Genomic DNA, 19,020 nt, shown 5'->3' with positions numbered 1-19,020 from the left:
GTCGCTCCTTCCCTTCTGAGCCCTCTACTGCGCCTGCCGAACACTTGACATACACATATGAGGTATTTTCTTACTCGAGAGAAATTTAGTTACACATTTTAGGAAGATTTCTCTCCTTTTACCCCTTGTAAAAATTCAATAACCGGGTCTAAAAGAACATGCCAGTGTAAAAAATTAAGATTTTGAATTTTCTCCTTCAATTTGCTGCTATTCCTGTGAAACATCTAAATGGTTAACAAACCTTTTGAATGTCATTTTGAATACTTTGAGGGGTGCAGTTTTTATAACGGGGTCATTTGTGGGGTATTTCTAATAAGAAGGCCCTTCAAATCCACTTCAAAACAGAACTGGTCCCTGAAATTTTTTTGAAAATTTTGTGGAAAATTGCTGCTATACTTTGAAGCCCTCTGATGTCTTCCAAAAGTAAAAACATGTCAACTTTATGATGCAAACATAAAGTAGACATATTGAATATGTGAATCAATATATAATTTATTTGGGATATTCATTTTCCTTATGAGCAGAGAGCTTCAAAGTTAAAAAAAAATGCAAAATTTTCTATTTTTTCATCAAATTTTGGAATTTTTCACCAAGAAATGATGCATGTATCAACAAAATGTTACCACAAACATAAAGTAGAATATGTCACGAAAAAACAATCTCGGAATCAGAATGAAAGGTAAAAGCATCCCAGAGTTATTAATGTTTAAAGTGACAGTGGTCAGATGTGCAAAAAATGGGCGTGTCCTACAGTGAAAATTGGCTGGGTCCTTAAGGGGTTAAAAAACTTTTAATATACATATGTAAAAAGTTTTGATCGGTTGGCATCTTGGTGCTGAGTCTACCTGCGATCTCTAGATATAGCTGGGTAGTCTGTCACACTACAAGTGACCCTCTCCATTATAAGTGTAGGAAGCAGTCACCGGCACTGAGATGGACTGAGTGCTGAGCCAGGCGCTTCATCCAGATATATTCAGGGATCGTAAGGGGGTCTCAGAATTTAAGAGGTCTCAGTTTTTTGTTTTTTTTAAAGGACAGTAACGCTTAAAGTTTGTTTTGTACAATGTCTATAACCCATAATGCTCTTACCATTCTGATGATCTATTTTGATTGGATGTCTTAGATCCAGGTTGGCAGTGGGTTCTTCGAGCTCTTCTAGTATTCCTTTATTGAGGCACACATCGACATGTCTATTAAACACTACTAGGTCTGAGGTATCTTGCTGTACATTACACACCGGACAGATGAATACAGCTTCACGACATGTTGATGAACATGGTGGTGAGGCAGTTTTACACTCATTTATGATTTTGATGACTTTATCACCTACTATTTGATGATTTTCCATAGGGTCCTTACATATAATTTCACCTTTGCAGGGGTCCATCTGTACTTCTTGGTCTTGAATTGTGCGCATTGTGTTTTTATCAATGACAAAGTCATCCAAATCGTTAGGTGAAGCCACAGTCACAATTTTATTTTTCAGATTCTTTATATGGACATCTTTCTGGCGGCCCCCAGAGAAACCTTCTTTACTTTTCTTGGCTTTATCATTATTTTCTCCAAGTACATTTTCACATTTGCTTATCGTTTCTATGTAATCAGATGGAGGTGGTTTATTCAAACATTGATCTATATGTTTATTGAACGCCTCCAGATTCCAATCACTTTGTCTTATCATACAAATAGGACATGTGAAGTCAGGCTGATGGCAAAACTGGTCAACTTCAGCTATGTCCTTATGTTGTTCACACGGAACATGTGTCACCTCAATCTGATCCTTGCTCGTGTCTGCGTTGCTTGTTGACCCTTGTTCCTGCTCTAGCTGTCTTGCTGCACGTTTCTGATTAAAGAAACTTTGTCTTTGTGGGACCGGAGTCTGAGTTGCTTGTCCAGATTTGTCTGCCATTTCTGAACATTTTGTCTTGGTAGCTTTGCATAAGCCCAGGAAACTAGTAATACTTGTTTGATGTTTTCTGTCATCTTCAGATAGAAATCCAGAGATTCTTACACCTTTAAACAATCAAATACATTGACAGAAGTTAGAGAAAGGTAAAAATGGGGTTCAGCAATATATAAGAAAGCAAGCCCAGACAGTCAACCAATAGGCATGTTTAACTTACAAGGATGCATTATACATCATGACTTTAACCATATCATACTAGCAGTAACATGTATTTACAGCTTAGTTGTTGGTATAATATTTAAGCCTAAAAGCTTTCAGGCACATTAATATGGGTGTACAAGAAGTTGTGTAGTTCTTTCATTTTCGATATGTTGTTGTCTCCAGCTCCCCGACTCTCTCCCAAGACAATGCACTATCCTCTGCTGTCACCAGATGCTTGGTTTGACCTTACCTCTGAGCTCTAGCCCTGCCCCCTAAGTGATGTCACTACTTCTGACCAGCCCCCTACAGCTACATTTCTCTGTCATAGACACATATATTTTTAATGGGACAACTAGGCTGTGTTCATATGTTGCAGTTTTTATAAAAGTTTTTGCCTTATCTTTTTTTTTAAATTTATGAAAATATTGTGCTATTTTTTGCATTATCATGGTAAAATAGAGCCTTTTTGGCGCAATTTTTGAAAAAGATCACAGTAAAAGCTGGTTTTACACAGCGTGTAAACACAACATTAGGGTGGTAAGGTGTGTCTACAGCAAGCTGCCCTTGTGATGAATGATGCCAAAGGCAGAGGAGCAGACAGGCAATAAATGCAACAGATGCTGCAACCTCACTGATTGTAAGATAGTCTGCTGTGAAATGAGATGTTCTGCCATAGCTCTGGGTGGAGAACTTGCAGGAGTGCTGTGGGAGGAAAGTAGGCAGGGTGGGTGGGCAATGTCCTATTTTACAAATGTGCAGTATAATGCTCTTATATACAAATAAAATTATAGACTTACCCATTAGTCTGAGCCGCAGAGGTTCTGGTGAAGCCAAATCAATTTCAGCCTTGAGAATTTCCTTGGCAACAGAAAAGATTTCCTCCTCTGTAGACACTGCATAGGACATGGTTGATGCTCTGGTCTTGACTTCAAACTTGACATTTTTCAGTTTCAACGTAACAGTTCTACCCTATAATAAAGGAAGTCGAAGTCCCATTATATTAAGTTCTATAAAGGCTCCATGGTGTTGCTTTTGGCTGCAGAATGAAAGTTCACATACAGTTTACAAAGTTACAACCACAATAGAAGCTAGGTGTTCCACCCATTGACTGAACTCTTACTGCTCCAAGCACATGACACAATATTATTATTTATCTTAATAAATGCTTTAAAAAAACACAAGCTTTCCAGTCTTAAAGTGCAAAGCAGGAAATAACCAGACAAGGACATCTAAAGTAAAACAACTAAAGAAGGAACTGCAAAGAAAAGTAAGGTCTAAACAAAATCCTGGAGGAGATCCGAGGAAACATTCCTCAAGCGTGGAAACAAAGATAGTCATCAGCTCAAACAGATGGAGGAACAGGCAGGGTGCAGCTCAAAACCCGAGTTCTTGTTTAGTTAAAGGGGTCATTCTCGGAGAGTAACACAAAGCTTCCAAAAACAACACCACCCCTGTCCTCAGGTTGTGTGTGGTATTACAACTTCGCTCCATTGACCTCAATGAAATTGAGCTGTAATATAACAAACAACCTGAGGACAGAGGTGGTGCTATTTTTTTTTTTAAAGGAGTTAGCTCTGTGTTTCTATCCCTGGAAAACCTCTTTAAAGGGGTTATGCAGGAAAAAAAAAAAACTTTTTTTATATATCAACTGGCTCCAGAAAGTTAAACAGATTTGTAAATGACTTCTATTAAAAATCTTAATCCTTTCAGTACTTATGAGCTGATGAAGTTTAGTTGTTCTTTTCTGTCTAAGTGCTCTCTGATGACACCTGTCTTGGGAACCGCCCAGTTTAGAAGCAAATCCCCATAGCAAACCTCTTCTACTCTGTGCAGTTCCCGAGACAAGCAGAGATGTCAGCAGAGAGCACTGTTGCTAGACAGAAAACAACAACTCAACTTCAGCAGCTGATAATTATTGAAATGATTAAGATTTTATAATAGAAGTAATTTACAAATCTGTTTAACTTTCTGGAGCCAGTTGATATAAAAAAAAAAAGTTTTTCCTTGGTAACCCCTTTAATGCGTTACTTTTTGACATGCATTCCAGACATGTCAAAAGTTTAGATCGCACTTGGTATAAGTCCTAAAACCTGCTGCAATGGCAAGTTATAAGCCTGTGAAGTAGGCAGCAGCACTTTTCACTGTCCCCTGCTGACTGCTTCTGCATCATTTACTGCATAGACTACTGTAGTGAATGAGTGTGATTTGATTGTCAGCCAGGAAAAGAAGCACGCGGGTCTGCGCACTTATAACTTGCGATCACAGGGGTCTTAGGACTAATGTGATCTAAACGTTTAACATGTCTTCATGACAAGTCAAACGCTTTTTCAATTGACAGTAACTCTTTATGTGAATGTTACTCTTGTAAGAGTACATTTCCCCTCCATGTCGCAGTTGTTTTACATCTCTCTGTATCCTGTATTCCTTTGGGCCCTATTACAATCTGACCAACAGGCCAACATCGTCGTGTGTAATAGGACCAGCGATCAGCCGATGCTCATTCATCTGATCGAACAATCTAATGACCACTATAATTATCTGTTTACATGAGCGCCAATCTAGGAAATCGGAACTCATACTGGGCAGACATCTGATGTGTATTACAGCCCTTTCTTTGTATTTTACTGCATTAAAGGGGTTATCCAGGGAAAAACTTTTTTTTATATATATATCAACTGGCTCCAGAAAGTTAAACAGATTTGTAAATTACTTCTATTAAAAAATCGTAATCCTTTCAGTACTTATGAGCTGATGAAGTTGAGTTGTTCTTTTCTGTCTAAGTGCTCTCTGATGACATGTGTCTCAGGAACCGCCCAGTTTAGAAGCAAATCCCCATAGCAAACCTCTTCTACTCTATGCAGTTCCTGAGACAAGCAGAGATGTCAGCAGACAGCACTGTTGCCAGACAGAAAACAACAACTCAACTTCAGCAGCTGATAATTATTGAAAGGATTAATATTTTTTAATAGAAGTAATTTACAAATCTGTTTAACTTTCTGGAGCCAGTTGATTGATTTATATATATAAAAGTTTTTTCCGGGAATACCCCTTTAAAGTGTTGTTCTGCTTTTAAATCCACATGTGCAGTACCGTTGTGTACCTCTCTCTCTGCAGACTTCTCTTTCCTCCTAATTTACTAACACAACGTTGTTATCATTATCTGCCATGATGCAGATACAGTGCGGTGCAGCTTGGCCACAGTTTTAATACACCTAAGAACCCATATTGCTCTTGCCGCTCCTCCTCTGTTAATATGCTCCTGTAGTCACCCTAAAAACACAGCAGAGATTGTCTGATGTGCTGAGGCTGCAGTAATCACAGAACTTTATTAGAAAGATCCCTCCATACAGACATACAAACCGCTTGTAATTTCCTGTTTAGATAAGATGGGTAAGTTATATTAGCTATATCAGTCTATCTGCTCCTGTAACTAAAATAAGCTAGAAGGAAAAATAAGAAATAATAAGCTGCAATAATTAAAGTCCCCTACTACTCTGTCCTATTCTGCTATACGAGATGTTTAATCTCCTGAAATGCGTAATTTTACTCTCTCTCTTTAAGTCTTATTACTCATCCTCACAGCATTATGGTGCTATTACCATGCTTTACAGCTGGATGGTGTTTATTATTATTATATGTTATATATAATCATATGTTCTACATAAATAAATATGATAGAGAATATTTAGGATGGTTAAACAGGGCATTTATGTTATGTCAGGCTAGTATGAGATGTTTTGCAAACTGTGGCCACGTTCTTTATTTTTTCCTATAACATCTTGATGCCCTCTACCCTAAAGCTGTTGGGACCACCCAAGCAATAGCTGTTGCAATACACAATCTTCCATCTCACCCATGGATTTACCATAGGTGGCCTTTCACAGACATTTCCATTTGAAAAGTCACTCTCTCTGAGGCTTTCATATCCATACAGATTTTAAAGGAGGATAAACTAAAGTGAAAATGAAGATCTTACCATGTTCTTGCCATATTACATTTCTGACTAACAAAGAAGGGAGGTGAATTATAAGGTGACCTAAGAAAACATTCAGCAAGGCTGATAGCACCTGTATCTTATCCTTCATATAAAATGTTGACAATTTATGAGACAATGATTCACTGTAGGAAGGGATTTCATAGTAATAATATAATAAAAGTAATATACATAGTAATTACATAGTAATATAATATTGTAATAATTTTGCAACCATTTATGTTTCAGGAAAGAGTTTCAAATGTTTCACAAACCTTTAATCCTTCCTTACTAAGGTCTTCTGCAAGATCCTTACATAGCTCCCGACACAGCTCATATTGTTCCTCTGCGGAGCTCATTTCACTGAAAGTCCTGAAATTGTCATTGTAAAACAGTTAAAGGGGTATTCCGGGCAAAAACATTTTATCCCCTATTCAACGGATAGGGATAAGATGTCTGATCGTGGGGGGCCCGCTGCTGGGTTTCCGGGACTGGGGACATAACGTCATGCCACGCCCCCTCCATTCATGTCTATGGGATGGGGCGTGACAGGCAAACTTTTTAAGCTTCTACTGTGCCTGGATGGCAAAAAGTAACAAAAGCCAACATAATCTCACCTTCCACTGTTCTTCCCATTGCGCCGCTATTGGTCTTCAGTGTTCCGCTTACCGGATTGTCAGTGTATCGCCAACCGCAGCAATGTTGCCTTGGCCAGTAATACGCTGAGCACAGTGTCATGTAAGGAGCCTCGGCCCCGCCTTCTCCCTGTTACCTGGGGTCCTTACATGACAATGCGCTCAGCCTCCCACCGGCTAAGGCGGGACATTGCTGCGGCCGGGGATACACTGGACGCAGTGTGACGATCCGGTCACACGGAAGTAGGTAGGAGACCTGGACTGGAGGACCGAAGACCGATATCGGCACAATGGGGGAACAGAGGAAGGTGATTTAATGTCTGTTTTGTTACTTTTTTCAGCCCCGGGACAATAGAAGCTTAAAAATCCTGCCACAATACTCCTTTAATATATATTGATACATATATAGATCAATGAATGCAGCCTATAATAAAATATAAACAATTAGAAACAGTAGAAAGTCAGGTCTCTTTTTGTACTGCTTATAAATAATACTGTGTTACAGGATTTCTGTAAATGCTAATTTCCCACTCCATTATTGCTGGTGTAAGTGGGCTCTGACTCTGATGTGATGGAGGGGCTATGCTATGTACTCTGGCTGGTCAGATGTGCTCCTCTCTCACAGCATGCCTTCTCACACATTGGTTTGGGAAGACAGACTACATATTCTTAGTCTAGCAAAAAAAATTCTTTAATCCACAGAAAACATGGCCTGCTACAGAGACTAGTTAATGTACACAAATTTTTTCGCTAAATTTCCCCTACTTCTCCATGCAAAAACCATGGCACACAAGTAATTTGAAGCAGATCCAAGCAGAATTTATATATAGAAATACTGCCAAGAATCCTTGTGGAATCAAAGCCCCCCCCCCCCCCTCCCTATTTTTCTGAAGGATAAATGACTTTCTGTGATACTAAACACTAGTATGGCATGCTATCACAAATTATAATATTACTTATACAGAAAACATACCTTTCTGTGCTCATACTCTTTCTTTCTCCATCTCTGACAAAAAAGAAAACACCCTTTAACAACTCATCGAATAAATATTCAGCGGTTTCTTTCATTTTAATTTTTTTTTAAATCACACTTTTTTTTAAAAACATTCTCTAACTTTTAACCAAACATACAGAGAAAAAACAATTACCCCTCTCCCCCCCAAAAAATGGTATAACCTACTGCCAAGCAGGAAAAAGACAACATCAGCAGACAACTTAGGTACTTTCCGTCACAAATAAGAAGAAAAGTATAAAGGTAAACATTTCCAAATACAAGAACACATCAGTCCTACTCTATGCCACCCAGTCCACAGGGAGAAGACCCTGAAAGAAGTCCTGCAATGAAAAAAATAAATGTCTGGAGCTGCGGTACCCCCCACTGCAGTCCAAGATGATTTAGGTAAGGGGTAAACAGCATACCCTATGACTGTGAGCCTCATATTCGACTTCCTACAGAGGTGAATTTATGCAATGCTCTACGCTTTTTGTTAATCCCCCTTTCAAGGTGAACTCTTGAATAGTGGAGGGAGTGGGACAGAGCAAGAACTGAGTAATAAGTTTCCACGCCAAATAGAGAATACTTTCACCTCAGCAGAACGATACAGCACCCCTAGAGGTGAAAAGCGAGTACTTTTTTTTTTTGTGTCTCGCAATTTACTCATTGCAATTTTAATGTTTTGTAATAAACTGTATTACTCAGCATGGAAATACCTTACGGCCAGGCAGTCTATTAGGCAGGAGCCCATGGCAGACCTGGGGGCATTTGTCAGGCCTCTGTGTTTGGCAGCTGAGGTCCTGTCTCAGTTTCGTGGGTACACTGAGCAGTACCCACAACATCAAGCTGACGCGTAAATCAGTCATGTAGCGAATCTGTGCACTCACTCATGACATATATGTCATCAGATAGGAAGGGGTTAAACCGTTTTTCCTTGGTGTCTAATGGCCTGATCCCCTCAAAACACTAGACTGGAGACTTGAACAGGATCACATCCCAAGTCAGAACAGGCTACCATTAGCTGGCAGATCTACTCCCACATTTTTGTAGGTATAATAAGTAGGTCCTCCACAATAACTCCCAATGTCTAGGAACACATTTTTGAAAAAGTATTTAGCAGATATTTGCCCAGGTGCCTGCAATATTTTTAAGACTTGTGCACACAATTTGTTGGAAGATAATAGGCTGTTGGTGGGTTTGTAGGGCAGCCATGATTAATTTTTACCCATGCATATCTCCTGCTGATGAATGGGACTTTGACTTCAAATTCAAAATTATAGCTTTAAAATAGAGTTTCACTTCATACTTTCATGAACAGGGTGTTCTGGGCCTTTATTACCAGAGAAAAATCTCAGCTTTTAGAAAGCTGCATTTTTATTATTGTATTTTCTTGCAAGACATATTGAGCTTTTTAATTATTAAATATTTAAGCAGATGTTTAAAAAAAATGGTCAAAAAGTTTTTTCCCCTTCATGCTATGTTTAAAGGCAGTTTAAATTAAATGAATCCTCTAGTTGTTCCAGGAATAGTGATGCCAAGTATGTGTACATCGCATGACATTGATACAGTGCCAATAATAAAGGTCATATCTTGATATGGCCTTTATTATTAATACCTGCCACCAGGTCCATTGCTTTATATTATGCTGCTGGTCTGTTGCTCTTTTATTACCTGCCCCCTGCAGTTTTTCTTTTTCATTTTTGCCCAGTATTTCCTTCATAATCCTCTTTCAAAGCTTGCTCACTGCAGGCAGTGTTCAATGTAGCTGAAGTGCGCCATGCAGCGTGCACAGCGCTCGCTCCCGTCTGTCTGATTGACAGGCAAGGAGTTGGGCTGTGCTTGTCAGTGTCCAGGCTGCACTATGAGAGTTAGGACTCAAGAGTCTGAACTCTATGAGAGACTTGCAGCCGGAACCTGTAGGGAGACCCCTAGTGGTCGGTTTTCACAAGTGAAAATAAATATATAAATATACTTTTTTTTTTTTTTTTTTTATGACATGGTATTAGAAAGTGGTTTCTAATACATTAACAACATATAAAAGTTTTTGTGATGATAGGTACTCTTTAACTTGTAGTATTGAATATCACCCCAGTGGCTGATTTACAGTTTACACTGCTCAGTACTGCTCTATAAAGTATTTCATACTGTTATTGCTTCTAACGGTGTGCTATAGAAATATAGGGACATGTATGTGAGACATCATAGTGATAGTAGGAAATCTCTGCACACGAATATTGACTCACTTTTCTATCCGCGTTGATCCGAGGCCCAGGGAAATGTGTAAAAAGTTAAGCCAGGATGTATCAGAGAACAATAAAGAGAGCAGTGCTCTCTGTTGGTAAAGGTCAGTGCACGTTGTAATTCCAAGCGCTTGTAACATTTTCTCAGTGACTTTTCCTATGCCCGGAACCTGCAGTAAAACACATTTGTAACACTTTAGAGCATGCTGTCGGCATTACATAGGGTGTAGCAAGCTGTTACTGCAGAGTAGCACAATATCTTCAAGCAGCTGATATTTTTTTAGAGCCTGCTGTGTTTTCAGGAATGATTGATCATTGTAGTTTTATTACTATTTTACTGTGTGTGCCAGGGACACACGGAGAGCTGTGGTCTGTAAAGTATGTGTGTGGAACAGTAGGGGATATTATATTAATTTATAATACAGACTCCCTCTCCACTAGTCCAGCTTTTAACCACTTTAGTACACTAAGTGAAGACAAAGTTGGATGTTAGACTCATGAATTTCCCAGTGAAAGAATGTTGATGGCTTGGCACCTGAAAAAAAATCCACATATGTCTTTTCAAGCATAACAAATGCTTAAAAAAGTGAAGAGAACCTCCTACAAATCATGAAATGCAAAGGCTTCCATGTAGCCAGGAGGACTTTGGTCTTGGCTGCAATCTATGGAAAGCCATAGCAATCAGATCACTGATTCATGAAGAGACCCCCAATAGAGCAGGCTTGGAATAAAATGATATGAGCATTGCACATTCGCCATGTAATTCCCATTTGACATGTCCTGGCAATGCATGCTGGAGAACTGTTCTTGTTCATCTATAATACACTACTCAAAAAACGTAAAGTGAACACTAAGATAACACATCCTAGATCTAAATGAATGAACTAATCGTATGAAATGCTTTAGTCTTTACATAGTTGAATGTGCTGACAACAAAATCCCACAAAAATCATTGGAAATCAAATTTATCAACACATGGAGGTCTGGATATGGAGTCACATTCAAAATCAAAAGTTGAAAACCGCACTACAGGCTGATCCAACTTTGATGTAATGTCCTTAAAACAAGTCAAAATGAGCCTTAGTAGTGTGTGTGGCCTCCACGTGCCCGTATGACCTCCCTACAACACCTGAGCATTCTCCTGATGAGGTGGTGGATGGTCTCCTGAGGGATGTCCTCCCAGACCTGGACTAAAGCATCTGCCAACTCCTGGACAGTCTGTGGTGCAACGTGGAGTTGGTGGATGGAGCAAAACATGATATCACAGGTGTGCTCAATTGGATACAGGTCTGGGGAACAGGCGGGCCAGTCCATAGCATCAATGCCTTCCCCTTGCAGGAACTGCTGACACACTCCAGCCACATGAGGTCTAGCATTGTCTTGCATAAGGAGGAACTCAGGGCCAACAGCCCCAGCATATGGTCTCACAGGGGTCTGAGGATCTCATCTCGGCACTTAATGGCAGTCAGGCTACCTCTGGCAAGCACATGGAGGGCTGTGCGGCCCCCCCCCCCCCCCCCAAAGAAATGCCACCCCACACCATTACTGACCCATCGCCAAACCTGTCATGCTGGAGGATGTTGCAGGCAGCAGAACACACTCCATGGTGTCTCCAGACTCTGTCACATCAGTCACATGTGCTCAGTGTGAACCTGGTTTCATCTGTGAAGAGCACAGGGCACGAATTTGCCAATCTTGGTGTTCTCTGGCAAATGCCAAACGTCCTTCACGGTGTTGGGCTGTAAGCACAACACCCACCTGTGGACGTTGGGCCCTCATACCTCCCTCATGGAGTCTGTTTCTGACGGAGTGGACAAATGCACATTTGTGGCCTGCTGGAGGTCATTTTGCAGGGCTCTGGCAGTGCTCCCCCTTGCACAAAGGTGGAGGTAGCGGGTTGTTGCCCTCCTACGGCCTCCTCCACATATCCTGATGTACTGGCCTGTCTCCTGGTAGCGCCTCCATGCTCTGGACACTACGCTGACAGACACAGCATACCTTCTTACCACAGCTCGCATTGATGTGCCATCCGGGATGAGCTGCACTACAGGAGCCACTTCTGTGAGTTGTAGACTCCGTTTCATGCTACCACTTGAGTGAAAGCATCACCAGCATTCAAAAGTGACCAAAACATCTGCCAGGAAGTATAGGAACTGAGAAGTGGTCTGTGGTCACCACCTGCTGAACCACTCCTTTATTGGGGGTGTCTTGCAAAATGCCTATAATTTCCACATGTTGTCTGTTCCATTTGCACAACAGCATGTGAAATTGATTGTCAATCAGTGTTGCTTCCTGAGGGGACAGTGTAATTTCACAGAGGGATTGACTTGGAGTTACATTGTGTTGTTTAAGTATTCTTTTTATGTTTTTGAGCAGTGTATCTTACTTTTCTTGATGTCAGCCTAAGGCCATGTTCACACGACGGAATTTCCAAGCGCAATCCAGCTAGGAAATTCGGTTGTCAATACGATTCTGCTGCACCGTGCACACGGCGGAAACATCAACCGATGAAATCACAATTCCGGGCTCCTCAGAAAGAACTGACATGTCCATTCTTTCTACAGAAAATTGCTTGGAAATGCATTGCTGCCTATGGGACAACACATTTCCGAGCAGTCCTCTCTGTTTGCAGAATGTCCACCCAAAGTTTTTCGGGTGGGCATTCTGTAAAAACGTGAACATAGCTTAAAGAGGATACTTATATGGACTGTATAGTTTAGCAGATAGATAGCAGAACAACATATATAAAATGAGAGTACTATAGGCCTAGAAAGGGACATATGAGCAGCTGTGACATGAAAATTATTAATTTATCCAGTTTTTTTCCCCAATATATATTGTCAGCATATCCTGCTGAAGAGGATGGAATCTAATGTAAACATTGAATTTAAAATGTAGAACCTTTAGGGCAAGTTCACACATTAAGCATTTTAATTGTGTACCATGAAATGAAAAAATTTAAACAGCTAAAATTGCTATAAACCTGAAAAAAAATCAGTCATATGTGGACCTGGCCTTATAAGCAACATAGGGAGCTGCATCCTACCTTCCTGATAGGCAAGTCCTTGATGAAGTCCATGACCGCCTGTCTGTCATGTGGAATTATATACTGTCCGTTAGGTTTGTTCTTGTCGCTGCAAACTTTGGCCAACATCATGTTTGGAGCAATGCCTGAAAAAAGCATTGGTAAGAATGAACTTTATAACCTAGTAGAGTACAATAGTGCTTAATGGTTAAAGAGTAGGCTCAGGAAGCATTTCAGTAGAGCATATCAGTGACCTATAAAGCCAATGAGTATTAATGTGTACTAATGAAATGCAGAATTCAATGATAGAAACTCAGGTGCCTTCTGGTGGCATGATCTGGGCAGAAGGTCCAAAGAAATCTCTGACTATACTGAAGTATGCCATAACTGCCTGTGTGCTATTAATAGCTATACAGAGATACCCAAAGTTTAAATCTTGCTCACATTGTGTGACCTCCCGGCAGGAGAAAGTGGGTGTTCCCCAGCAGGTGTGACGTCACTGAAGCCTGCGAGAGCTGTGCCTCACCATGTCCCGCATGCACTTCCTGAGTTTGGTCTCCTGCCAGGCCGGGAGGAGCCCAAACTAACTGTTTGACTTGTGGTAGGGAACAGAACAGAGCCACCTAGTGGCTGTTTTTTCAATCACATTAAAAACATATAAAAGGTTGAGAATTTTAACAACAAGTAAATAGCAAAGTGTTTTATAATTTCATAAGGAACAACAAAATAAAAGTTTAGTTAAAAGGGTACTCCGCCCCTAGACATCTTATCAACTATCCAAATGATAGGTAATAAGATGTCAGATCGCGGGGGTCCCGCTGCTGGGGACCACCTGGATCTCGGCTGGAGCACCCACCTGTACGGCTTCCGGCAACGCTGGAGGCTTCGGATCCCGACCACAATGGCAGAAGAGCGTGACATCATGACTCCGCCCCGTGTGACATCATGACTCCGCCCCCTCAATGCAAGTCTATGGGAGGGGGCGTGCATTTACCCATAGCAACCAATGAGATCGCTTCTTTCATTTTTAAAAAGCCTGTAAAAAAAATATATAGAAGCAATCTGATTGGTTGCTATGGGCAACTAGACCATTCTTTTTCCACACAGGTTTTGATAAATTTACCCATATGCTCTTATACTTATAGGGCCTATGCACACTATGGATTTTCAAATTCAGTCTGAGCGGATTCTGCAGGTGTGCGCACACTATGGAAATTCCGTAGCCGAACTTCTGACGTAGATTTGAATTCTGCAAAAAGTCTGATCATGTTCATTTTTATTTGGCAGAATTTTGGCCAGAAAAGCATATTGTCAATGGGACTTTGAATTGCAGGGGTTAATTTCGTCAGCAAGTGATATTAACCCCGATTGGGGCAGCGCAGATCCACAGATGGAATTCAATGAAGACAATCCTTGTTAAATTTCTGTAGTGTGCATGGGCCCTTATATATACATGGTAATTACGTGGGAAACTCCGTATTTCTGGTACAGCACTCAACTTTCCCAATACGGTAAAATCTCCCTTAGTGGGCACCTCCCAATAGGGGACAACTCCCAATAGTGGACAGTTTTTAATTCCCCAGCAGAGTCCTATAAGACTTAATGTATTTGCACCCTCCGAATAGCGGACATTGTCAATAGCGGACGTGGACACACCCGAAAGGGGATAAAACACTCCCAATAGGGGACAACTAGGCTTATGTGCTGACCCTACCTTGTACAAAGGGCTGCCATCAGGGGGGTACAGCCAATACCCCAGTAAGGGGCCCAGGCCCCCGCTGCACCTTCCCTACAGAAGCCCCAGCACAGAAGCAGAAGACCGTTGTTTAAACAGTGGTCTCCTGCTTCTGTACGTCTGCCGGTCACATCATTCACCGGCCTCTTTTCCTGATCCCTCCCGTGCCACTTTATCCCCCCAGTGCCAAATCATCCCCCCCCCCCCCCCCCCCCCGGGGTAAATAAACCTGGTTTATAATAGCCGTTAGTACTTCTGAGCATGCTCAGAAAAGGTGACATTAGCAGACTCCTGCAGTGCTAAGGGACTACTACTACTCCCATCATGGAACAGACTTGTTTCCATGATAGGAGTAGTAATTCCCTAGCTGCGGGAGTCTGCCGGTGGCTGGGGAGGCTACATTAGTGTTTGTACTACTACTCCCATCATGGAATAGACTCTCTTCCATGATGGGGGTTGTAATACAGGGGCTGTGGGATTGATTGCATCGGGTCTCACTTCTGAGACCCGATGCGATTAGAAGTTATTAAACGGAGGAGCGGGCGGCATGCTCCCCTCCCCTACGATGTACGATGTATTTTACTTTAATTTTTAAATTCCCCGCCGGAAGCCCTGAATGGCCGGTACTGAGGAGCCATTCAGGGCTCCTAGTGGGGCTTTCAAATAGAAGCGCGGGGGGGTATATCAAATAGAATCGCTGGGGGGTATATGTCTGGCACCCGCAAAACTTTTATATATCTTTCCCCCTTCTGCGCTATATAAGTCTTGCCGCCCGCAGCACATTTATATAGGTATTGTCCCCTGCAGTGCAATCATATGACCCCTGCAGCGCATTTATACAAGTATTGTCCCCCGCAGTTCATGTGTATATATATTATCCCCCCGCAGCGCTACAATAAGCCCCCGGCAGAGCTATGAATGAAAAGTATTCTATTAGCAGCGCATTGGACCGATAAGCCGGCCAGCCCGATGCGATGCTGAAAGAATACCTGTCTTTTATAGCACTGCGGCAGCATATGTACATAGAAGCACTGTGGGGGCCAAATAACATTATATGTCTGGCCCCCACAGCGCTTCTACAATCATATGCCTCTGCAGCGCTATGAATGAAGAGTATTCTATCAGAAGCATCGGGCCGGCTGCTGTTAGAATACTTTTCATTCATAGCGCTGCCCAGCCACCGGCAGAATCCTGCAGCCGGGGAGCTACTACTACCATCATGGAAACAAGTCTGTTCCATGATGGGAGTAGTAGTAGTCCCGGCTGTGGGAGTCTGTAGGCAGAGGTGTTAAAATGGCCATACATGACGGATGTTATAACGGGTCTTAACGGATGGGTGCCCGTTATTTTGAGGTTATTCAGCCGTTAGCAACTGTTATTTCATCTTATATTATACATCCATTTTTACACAGAAAACAGATGTTTAATAAAGGATGAAAACTCACGTGTTAAAGAAGCCTAAGCTTTTTCTAATGGTGGCTGCTGACAGACATTACTATATACAGTCATGGCCGCAAATGTTGGCACCCCTGAAATTTTTCAAGAAAATTAAGTATTTCTCACAGAAAAGGATTGCAGTTACACATGTTTTGCTATACACATATGTATTCCCTTTGTGTGTATTGGAACCAAACCAAAAAAAGGGAGAAAAAAAGCAAAGTGGACATAATGTCACACCAAACTCCAAAAATGGTCTGGACAAAATTATTGGCACCCTTTCAAAATTGTGGATAAATAAGATTGTTTGAAGCATGTGATGCTCCTTTAACCCCTTAAGGACCGGGGGGTTTTCCGTTTTTGCATTTTCGTTTTTTGCTCCTTGCCTTTAAAAAATCATAACTCTTTCAATTTTGCACATAAAAATCCATATGATGGCTTATTTTTTGCGCCAACAATTCTACTTTGTAATGACGTCAGTCATTTTACCCAAAAATCTACGGGGAAACGGGAAAAAAAAATCATTGTGCGACAAAATTGAAAAAAAAAAACGCTGTTTTTTAACTTTTGGGGGCTTCCGTTTCTACGTAGTAAATTTTTTGGTAAAAATGACACCTGATATTTATTCTGTAGGTCCATACGATTAAAATGATACCCTACTTATATAGGTTTGATTTTGTCGGACTTCTGGAAAAAATCATAACTACATGCAGGAAAATTAATACTTTTAAAATTGTCATCTTCTGACCCCTATAACTTTTTTTTTTTTCCGTGTATGGGGCGGTATGAGGGCTCATTTTTTGTGCCGTGATCTGAAGTTTTTAACAGTACCATTTTTGCATTGATAGGACTTATTGATTATTCATTTTTAAATGATATAAAAAGTGACCAAAAATGGACTATTTTGGACTTTGGAATTTTTTTGCGCGCACGCCATTGACCGAGCGGTTTAATTAATGATATATTTTTATAATTCGGACATTTCCGCATGCGGTGATACCATATATGTTTATTTTTATTTACACTGTGTTTTTTTTTTTTATTGGAAATGGGGGGTGATTCAAACTTTTAATAGGGGAGGAGTTAAATGATCTTTATTCACTTTTTTTTCACTTTTTTTTGCAGTGTTATAGGTCCCATAGGGACCTATAACACTGCACACACTGATCTCCTATGCTGATCACTGTGCTGATCCTATGCTGATCAGAAACCAGTGATTAACGATTCTGCCGCATGACTGTTCATGCCTGGATCTCAGGCACTGAGCAGTCATTCGGCGATCGGACAGCGAGGAGGCAAGAAGGGGCCCTCCCGCTGTCCTGTCAGCTGTTCGGGATGCCGCGATTAGCCGCGGCTATCCCGAACAGCCCGACTGAGCTAGCCGGGAACTTTCACTTTCAACCGCACGGCTACGCGCTATTAGAGGCGGGTCCCGGCTTCACTATGACGCAGGGCCCGCCGTGATATGACGCGGGGTTACTGTGTAACCCCGCGTTATATCAGAAGAGCAGGACCAAGGACGTACCGGTACGTCCTTGGTCCTTAAGGGGTTAAACTCACCTGGGGCAAGTAACAGGTGTGGGCAATATAATTTCCCTGTGCGTAGACAAAAGAGAAAAATTGATGAAGGGTGTCAAAGCAGTATAGTCCGGATGGTGGAAAAGCAGCCCCAAACAAGTTCCAAAGATATTCAAGCTGTCCTGCAGGCTCAGGGAGCATCAGTGTCAGAGCGACCTATCTGTCGACATTTAAATGAAATGAAATGCTATGGCAGGAGACCCAGGAGGACCCCACTGCTGACACAGACATAAAAAAGCAAGACTACATTTTGCCAAAATGAACTTGAGTAAGCCAAAATCCTTCTGGGAAAATGTCTTGCGGACAGATGAAACCAAGATAGAGCTTTTTGGTAAAGCACATCATTCTATTGTTTACCGAAAACTGAATGAGGCCTACAATGAAAAAAACACAGTACCTACAGTTAAATATGGTGAAGGTTCAATGATGTTTTGGGAATGTTTTGCTGCCTCTGGCACTGGGTGTCTTGAATGTGTGCAATCAAAAACGAATGACCATGGATTCAGGAGTTTGTCTGGCGCAGAGAGGAACCATCAGGCAGCCAAGTAAAATCAATGGATTTAATGAATAACGCGTTTCGCTGCACATGCGCAGCTTCATCAGGCATAACAAGAGAAGGCTGGTAACAGATATATATATACCTCCAGGAATTAACCATTAGAGTACTTTTTGAAAGAGTTGTTGCATAAAGTTACATATCCACATGTGAATGTGACAATATATAAAAAATATAGAAAAATATATAAATAAATATAGATAGACAACAATCACAAAAATAAAACAATAATGTAAAAGCACAATGAAATCACATAAATGTATATATATAGTATAATTATCGCATGTGGTGTGAATATACCCCACATGCGACCTAAGCAATCACACCGCTTGGTCACCGGTGCGGCATTTAACAACGCAAGTTGGATGTTATTTCAAAATATAAAGGAAAGCCCAACCAATTCCATTTTGAAAACATATTTTATCACTCCCTTGGGGACTGATAGAAGATTTGAGCATAGCAGAACTATAGTAAATTCAGCTCGTGGTAACTCCCAACATTCTAACTCAAAAAATTCTAACAATAAGAAAAATCAAATTACTTCTGAAATCAAATCATTGGCTAATAAACCTTCTATGTCTGCTACTAATGTTAATGCAAGTTGTAGCCATAAAGTCACCACTATTACACAGATCACTCCTGCTAATTCTAACAGTAATGTTCTTAACAATACTACCACTAATACTCTCTCATCACTAGACAGACCAGCACCTAATATGGTCTGTCCTTTGCTTCCTCCA

General features: G+C 41.1%; 1 protein-coding gene across 8 annotated transcripts in view; it reads right to left on the bottom strand.

Annotated features, from left to right (window-relative positions):
• POLK (DNA polymerase kappa) overlaps positions 1 to 19,020 on the bottom strand; it is a 146,633-nt gene that overhangs the window by 11,998 nt on the left and 115,615 nt on the right. For 7 of the 8 annotated variants that reach the window (XM_056540227.1, XM_056540241.1, XM_056540236.1 and 4 more), the window contains 6 exons: positions 12,996 to 13,120; positions 9,953 to 10,119; positions 7,689 to 7,721; positions 6,356 to 6,452; positions 2,905 to 3,076; positions 1,090 to 2,013 (listed from right to left, as the gene is read on the bottom strand). In XM_056540227.1, coding sequence (XP_056396202.1) covers positions 1,090 to 2,013; positions 2,905 to 3,076; positions 6,356 to 6,452; positions 7,689 to 7,721; positions 9,953 to 10,119; positions 12,996 to 13,120 — 1,518 coding nt within the window. The remainder of the gene's footprint in view (positions 1 to 1,089; positions 2,014 to 2,904; positions 3,077 to 6,355; positions 6,453 to 7,688; positions 7,722 to 9,952; positions 10,120 to 12,995; positions 13,121 to 19,020) is intronic. The other variant, XM_056540285.1, reaches the window with a different exon arrangement.

The sequence above is a fragment of the Hyla sarda genome, chromosome 1, assembly GCF_029499605.1.
Source record: "Hyla sarda isolate aHylSar1 chromosome 1, aHylSar1.hap1, whole genome shotgun sequence".
Classification (NCBI taxonomy): domain Eukaryota; kingdom Metazoa; phylum Chordata; class Amphibia; order Anura; family Hylidae; genus Hyla; species Hyla sarda.
The sequence above is the reverse complement of the archived record's forward strand: the minus strand, read 5'-3'. Positions and strand labels throughout refer to the sequence as shown.